The following is a 7,410-nucleotide window of genomic DNA, read 5'->3' on the forward strand; positions in this document are numbered from 1 at the left end:
CACTAGTAAACAGAGAAGATAGTTTTTATATGTGTCATCAACTTCCTTTTTTTTGCAACCTCTAATATTGTGAAACGACATCTTATATTTCATAATGGAACGTGGGTACACAATTCAACAAAATTTATAAACAATTTCATTTCAAAAACTAAATCTATTTATTTATTAAAGTTAGAAGATTTGTTTAAAGTTTAAAAAAAAATCTAAAATTTTAATATTTAGTAAAAATTAAAGACAAAATATATATTTAACCTAACACTGTTAAGAAGTAAATTTTGTTATATACTTACTCAGGATCAAGGTAACCTGGTGTGCCACCTGGGTAATTAGTTAAGACATGAGTGTCATTGTCATTCGCAAAAGTTCTAGACAATCCAAAATCTGAAATCTTGGCATGCATATTTTCATCTAGTAGGATGTTGGAACCTTTCAAATCTCTATGAATTATAGGTGGCTTACATCCATTATGCAAATAATCCAATCCTGCATAACTGGTATAAATGTAACTAGTTCCTAAAGAAAATAAATAACTTTATAAGAGAATGAACGTTTATGAATATAGTTGTGCTCATTTACCACTTGCTGCATCTAAGGCAATTTGAACTCTCTCTTTCCATCCAAGACATTTGAGCTTTTCTCTACAATTTGAACTCATATATCAAAATTGGTTTATAAATTACTTGATGCATTTCTTTTTTTTGTACAAATTGAATCCATCATATTTAACTGTTTTACTATTTTTTTTGCTAATGTCCAAAGTGGGAGAATTGATGGAAGATGTTGTTCATCATAAAAAAAGGGGAAGATTGTTGATAGGGGAAACATTAGACTCAACATATTGGTTTTTGATGATGAATGGTTAACAATAAATAGAAAATGTTCAAATCATTCTTGCACAACATAATTGGTAAACAAATGTTTAAAACATTAACTATGTTTATGTTAGATGTATTAATCATGAGAGGATGGATTAAATAGGCCTAAACATATAAAAAATCTATATTTCTGGTAATATTAATCGACATAAGTAATCTAACCCATTAAAATAAGCCATAACACATAGAAAGCAAAAACAACATAAAAATGTTTGTTATAATCGATTGCATAAATTGCATAATCGATTAAAACAAAGAGATAGACATAATATGTTATGCAGATAGGATAAATTGTTAGACAAGATGAATGGAAGTGAAACAACGCATAGTGTTATTTTAATCGATTACATCAGTGAAATAACTGATTAAAAATATAAACATAGGTTTAATCCATTATGCAAATAACCTAATCTGTTAGGTTAGTTGATAGAAGCATTATTAAGCATAATTGTAAAAATAATTGATTATATAAGTGATATAATCCTTTAAAACAGAAAGAAAAGCATAATTGATTATGATATTAATCTAATCGATTAAACTGCGACAAAATCTGATTTTCTATATAAATCAGATTGGAGACCTTACTCTTTAACATTTTAATTAGCATATACTAACATTCTCTCTGAGTTTTGAGTACAGGCATTCTCAAGAAAAGTTCTTGAAGGTTTTGAAGATACATTGGTGAGGAAGGAATCAAGAAACCCATCAATACTTATTTGTTCTGATATTTTGCACTACTTGAGTGTAATCTCATCAGGTTCTTAAATACATGTGTTGGGTAGGCTAGGTTAGAAATTGAGTGTATCATCTCTTGTATTAGTTGAGAGTAAGTGTATCTTCTCTTGTATTGATTGTGTTAAGATTTGAGTATGGTGAGGATAGCAATTGAGTGTATCATTGTATTCTTGGGCTCAAATCTTAATTAGTGGATTATCCCCCAACTTTTGTTGAGGGAGACTGGATGTAGGCTTATGAAGAGCTGAACTAGTATAAATTTTTGTGTGTTTTAGTCTTTCTTTATATTTCTTTACTTAATTGATTCAAACATCTTTGATTAGTGATTTCAAGATTCAAGATTCTTTAACGATTTAAAAAGCTTTTGAAATCCAATTCACCCCTTCTTGGCATGAGATATAGGGACTACTTTTCTAACAATAAAAAATTCATAATTCAATGTATCTTTTTTTGTCTCTTAATCCTCCAAGAAGCAAAAGGATTCAAAATTTAGTATAGAGTCATAAAAGTCTCGTTGACTTAGTTGCTGAAAGAACTAAAAATAATTAAATAATTATAAAAATAGGTTTTTACAATAATTATTTATTAATTTTTTTGTTCAGTTATTGATATATTGCATAAGTGAAAGTAGATAGTGGTCATTCTAATGATTAAATGAGAAAAAAAAATTATGATCAATTCTCCTTCCTTAACATCATTGCATGTTAGTGATTTGCATCTGATTCTACTTGTTTGAGAGAAAAATGGACAGGTTTATCATGTTAATTAGCATGTTATATCAGAAAGAAACTGTAACTTAACAAACCTGACAGATGTTCTTGGAGGTTTCCTTTTGATAGATATTCGTAAATAAGTGCTTTGGCATCATCTTCATCACAATACCCCACAAGAGAAACCACATTTCTATGATGAACAAGCGTTAGAAACTTTGCCTGCATTTTAGAAATTTTTAATATCTTAACTTAATGAAAAAGATATATTTGTTGTGCAAATTCGAGAAAAGAAGAAAAAAAAGGACTAATTAATCAATTGTTCCATCTAACCTCTGACTTAAACTCCTTGTAACCTTGCTTTGATGACATAGAGAGTTTCTTTACAGCAACTCGTTCACCACTTTGCAAAGTGCCTAAGTAAACTTCACCAAATCCACCTTTTCCAATCATTGTTTCGAAACCGTTGGTAATATTATGAATCTCCGAGTAAGAAAATGTTTGATTTTTTAATTTTAGTTTATCTTTTCTTGAAGTTGAAGATATCCCTAGACAATGAAAAAAGAACACATGCCATATAATGAATATTCTTCATATAGTGAAAAATATTCAGAGCAAAGTGAAATATATAAAAAGAAAAACCAGATAATTGAATTGCATAACATTAAGAAAGCTAGTTGAATCCTTCAACAAAAATATCATTGTTTGAGTCACTGTTAAATAATAAAAAATCTAGAGAGTTAAATATCTAATAAGATGCGTTTGCGATTCTTCATTCTTGTAAGAATTTCAGATTAAACAAATTACAATAAGAGTAGTAATTTGAAATTTACTTAGAAAAATAAAAACAAAAAAAAAAGTAGAAAGATTATGTTTTCTGATAAGCTTGTGTAAAAAAGATAGACTATTGAGAATATATATGTTGTTGGTGAAATATACTAATTTAGTTAGTCAGTGATAGTTACATTATTTTAAAAGACAAAAACATCCGAGGTTTGCAGAAATAATTAAAAAAAAAATCGCATAAGAGAGAATATCTTGTGATGCTAATGTTATAATTTTCTGAGTAAATATGTCCATCGGATAGGAGACATTTAAGAGTTTAATTTTTATTTATCATCTAGTTAGATAATGAAAGAGAAAAAAATATAGATATATGATAAGTTTATCTATCAAGCAAAAATAAAATAATAGATATTAAAAAAAAAAACTCTATAGATTAAAAGAAAAAAGAATGAGAATAAATTTAATGATAGTGATTGGGTACTCAATATAGTAATATTGTAGAAGATATCTATCATATGAATTATGAGTTTACCTCCTTCATTTTTTCTATGTGATCTCCAAATCATAATTATGCCTACTATTATGATAGAGACAACAATTGATGCTACATTACTTGCGACTAATCGAACAATATTCTTCTTCTTCTTGCATGATCCTATCTGACATATATCAGTATTCCCCTCCAAACTGAAATAATGTATAAGCGTAAGTTATCATGCAATAAATATATAATAAATACGAAGAAACAATTTTAATTTAGTAAGAAAATATAAGTTTTTTCTTAACATTTTAATTCCTAATTTTGAATTTATAAGTTTTCAACTTATTTATATAATTTTTCACTTAATATTGAAGTGGATCTACATTTTACAAGGAGTGAGATTTAAATGTTATTAAGTTTAGGAGTTATTTGAGATTTAAAGTTTGACTCCATGTTCCTATTATCATTCTATGTTTAGATGAGAGATTGAAGAGACAAAGAAAGATCTTATATGGCTTAATATTAAGGTATTATTTCTTTAATGTAGCATATATATAGTTAATTTTTGTTTTAACTTATTAACATGTGTGCTAATGTTTCATGTTATTATTTTTACAGTAAAATCTTGTTAATTTGATAGGATGATGAGAAAGAAGAATTTATTTGTCATTGTCATAAGATACAGAGAGACTTTAATATTGTTGATACAGGAGTATGTTTTTAAAGAGTATAAAGTATAAAAATGAGATTTTTCTTGCCAATGACTTCTAAGACTGTAGGGTCTATCAACACAACACCAATGAAATACGAATCCAATCATATAAGAGATTTACATAATTCTTTATCCAAAACCTTAAAGTAATAGATTAATGGATCTTTCACTTATATATACTGCTTTAGTTTCTCATTTCTATCCAATATAAAACTTAAACTCACATCATCCGATATAATGTAGGATTTATACATGAGTAATCATACATGCAAGGTTCATTTATTTCCCATGGTCACAATGATATAGCCATAATATAAGAAGACACGTAATTCAGAGTGTGCCACTCAAAATGCCATGCAAAAGAAGGAGATACAATTTGAAAAGAAATATTGAATCGAATTCGATAAACCTTAAAGTAAGAGTTTGATTATAACGTAAAAATAAGGCGACTTATTATTATGTTAATTATTTTTTTTTTATTGTGATCTATCAGTTATGTAATTTTTTTTATCGATAATTACCTGTGAATAAATCTATCGGTTATGTAATTATCAACAAATTTACTGAAGAATTATTCTATTTGTAACACATTTTTTTATAATAATTTTAAAACAAAAATTTATTTAACCTATGAAAAGAAAAATTATTTTATTTATATGAAAGGAATTAATATAATTTGTAAATGTTTATTAATAAGTCTAGATATAAAATTATATGATAATGTAGAGTGAGCAAACCTCAATTGTAAAGAATTACTCTTTGACTTTGCTATGAGGGCATCAGGAATGGGACCTGTGAGACTATTCCTGGACAAGTTACTGCAATATTGACAAATTTCTTCACATCAATTTTTAGAAGAAAAGAATAAATTTCTTTCAATTAAACTTACCTTATACATAAATTAATTCATAAAATTTTCATATAACATTTTATTTTTAATCTATACATAATCTAATTTTAATTTATAAAAATATTTATTTTATTTTTTCTTTTAGTTTTTCTCTCCTATTTTTTTTTTATAAATTAGTTTGTCAACAAGTAGAAACATGAAAAAAATTTGTAAGTTTAGTCAATACTAAATTATAGCAACTTACAGTATCTTCAACTGCGATAACTTGGCTAAGAATTCTGGCACCTCTCCCACCAATTGATTGTTTGACAGATCTCTGCAACATAGTAATAATTATTGTTTTGGTTTTCATTCCTTAACCTCTTTGCATAATTGTCCTTATAAAATGCTAAATTTAATAAATGGAACTTACAAAATCTCTAAATTTGCAAGGTTGGAGAATGACACATCTATGTTGCCCGATAATTTACTTGAACTCAGGTTTCTGCTTAAATTTCATTTTAAATATATGTCATTGTATCCGGATAAAAATAAATAAATAGAGAGAAATGAAACGGGAAAAGAAAAAGCCACTATAACTTTGTTAATTTTTTATATATTAAATGACTAACTTTAATTTTTAAAAAAAAAGAAAACAGTTAAAAATTGAGTAAAATTTACTAAAGTTACTGAATTTTCCGAAACAAGGGACAAGGGAGGTTCAAAGAATTTAAATACTGTAATAAAAAAATTTCATAATCACTTATAAAAAAAAATCTCGTATAAATTAAAATAAATGATTACGTAAAACATGTTCTTACAGGTTGAAATAAAGCTTTAGAGAAATTAAATTCCAAGAGTTTGTAACGCGTGAATTAGTTTTAAATTACAAAATTGTATTTATTCTTCTTCTTCAAAATCTTAATCACTTGATATTTCCTATGATTTTGCAAAGAGACAATGATATTTTAACAACTCTTTTTTTAAAACTTTTTTACAACAAGACACATGTCACCATTTTATTAGTCTGTTTGAATCTATTCTAAAAAAATATTTGAAACGGACCAATCACAAACTAATAATGCATACGTGGCAATTTGTGATTGGTCCGTTTCAAATATTTTTTTAGAATAAATTCAAAGAGACTAATAAAATGATTATACATATCTTGTTGTCAGAAAGTTGTTAAAAAAAAGTTGTTAAAATATCATTATCCTTCTGAAGTTATAGAATCTTGTCACTACTGTATCATGAAAATGGTACTTACAATGAGATGATTCTTGGAGGATTCCTAGCATTGCAAGTCAGACCATCCCATGTAAATACTTGTGGTCCGCAGGGGTCTCCTTGCCACTTCATTCTGGAGATCTTATAGATGTCTTTGATGCGTTTGATCGCATCAACTGATAATTTCCAACAATTATCAAAATTCTAGGATTAAGATAGTAATAAAAAAATAATTAAATATTAGTAATTAATTATGTTTTGATAAGTAAAAGTGAAATTAAGTTACCATTATCCTGGTGCTTGGGGATAATATCCACAATTCATACTTACTGAATATTTTAATATCCGCTTATAAACAAATCAAGTATGGATAGTATACTGTCTGTACCAGCGGTTATTCTAAATCTTGATATTATATTTCTCACCGAAAATAATCTGGCCGGAAACTAGAATAGGAAGAAGGATTATTCTAAATGTAATAAAACAGTCATTACATGTACTTAACTACTAATTTCATGAGGAATTATAAAGTTTTATTGATCCGTAAACGGTGATAAGAAACATAGAAAGTTTATACCTGAATAATCAACATTGGAAAGCTTTCTGTGAGGAGTTTCATCGATTCCTGCTGCACGAATTAAGGTGGATGAAGCACATATTGCTACAACCACAATCCACTGCAACGCTCTCTCCATGATTCACAAAGAGAAAATAAAACAATAAATTGCAAGAAAAGAAAAGATTGGTTGAAATCAACTCTTAGCAGAAACCATGATATATCAGTGTAGAAGAAAGAAAAATGGTGGTTCTGATTTTGAAAGCTGAATGACAACCCAACGAGAAAGGAGTTAAGCCAATTGAATATTCAGTAAGGATTTTATAGGTCAAATCGAATGGTACGTGTAGAAAATTATTAAAAATAATAAAATTGGAAAGTACCTTTATATGATTTTTCATTATAATTATGGATTAAATTAAACGGAAAAGAAAAAGAAAAAAAAATATAGCATACCTGTAAAAATCATTATATTTAATAACAATAAAACTTATCTATA

General features: G+C 27.1%; 1 protein-coding gene across 1 annotated transcript in view; it reads right to left on the reverse strand.

Annotated features, from left to right (window-relative positions):
- Nucleotides 1-7,050, reverse strand: part of LOC106763618 (putative leucine-rich repeat receptor-like serine/threonine-protein kinase At2g04300) — a 9,134-nt gene extending 2,084 nt beyond the window's left edge. Inside the window, exons 1-10 of the mRNA XM_014647787.1 lie at nt 6,933-7,050; nt 6,396-6,531; nt 5,562-5,633; nt 5,394-5,465; nt 5,037-5,117; nt 3,639-3,793; nt 2,654-2,868; nt 2,416-2,542; nt 577-636; nt 291-483 (exon numbers count right to left, since the gene is read on the reverse strand). Of these exons, the coding sequence (XP_014503273.1) occupies nt 291-483; nt 577-636; nt 2,416-2,542; nt 2,654-2,868; nt 3,639-3,793; nt 5,037-5,117; nt 5,394-5,465; nt 5,562-5,633; nt 6,396-6,531; nt 6,933-7,050 (1,229 nt within the window). The remainder of the gene's footprint in view (nt 1-290; nt 484-576; nt 637-2,415; nt 2,543-2,653; nt 2,869-3,638; nt 3,794-5,036; nt 5,118-5,393; nt 5,466-5,561; nt 5,634-6,395; nt 6,532-6,932) is intronic.
- Nucleotides 7,051-7,410: the final 360 nt, after the last annotated feature.

Source organism: Vigna radiata, chromosome 6, assembly GCF_000741045.1.
Source record: "Vigna radiata var. radiata cultivar VC1973A chromosome 6, Vradiata_ver6, whole genome shotgun sequence".
Classification (NCBI taxonomy): Eukaryota; Viridiplantae; Streptophyta; class Magnoliopsida; order Fabales; family Fabaceae; genus Vigna; species Vigna radiata.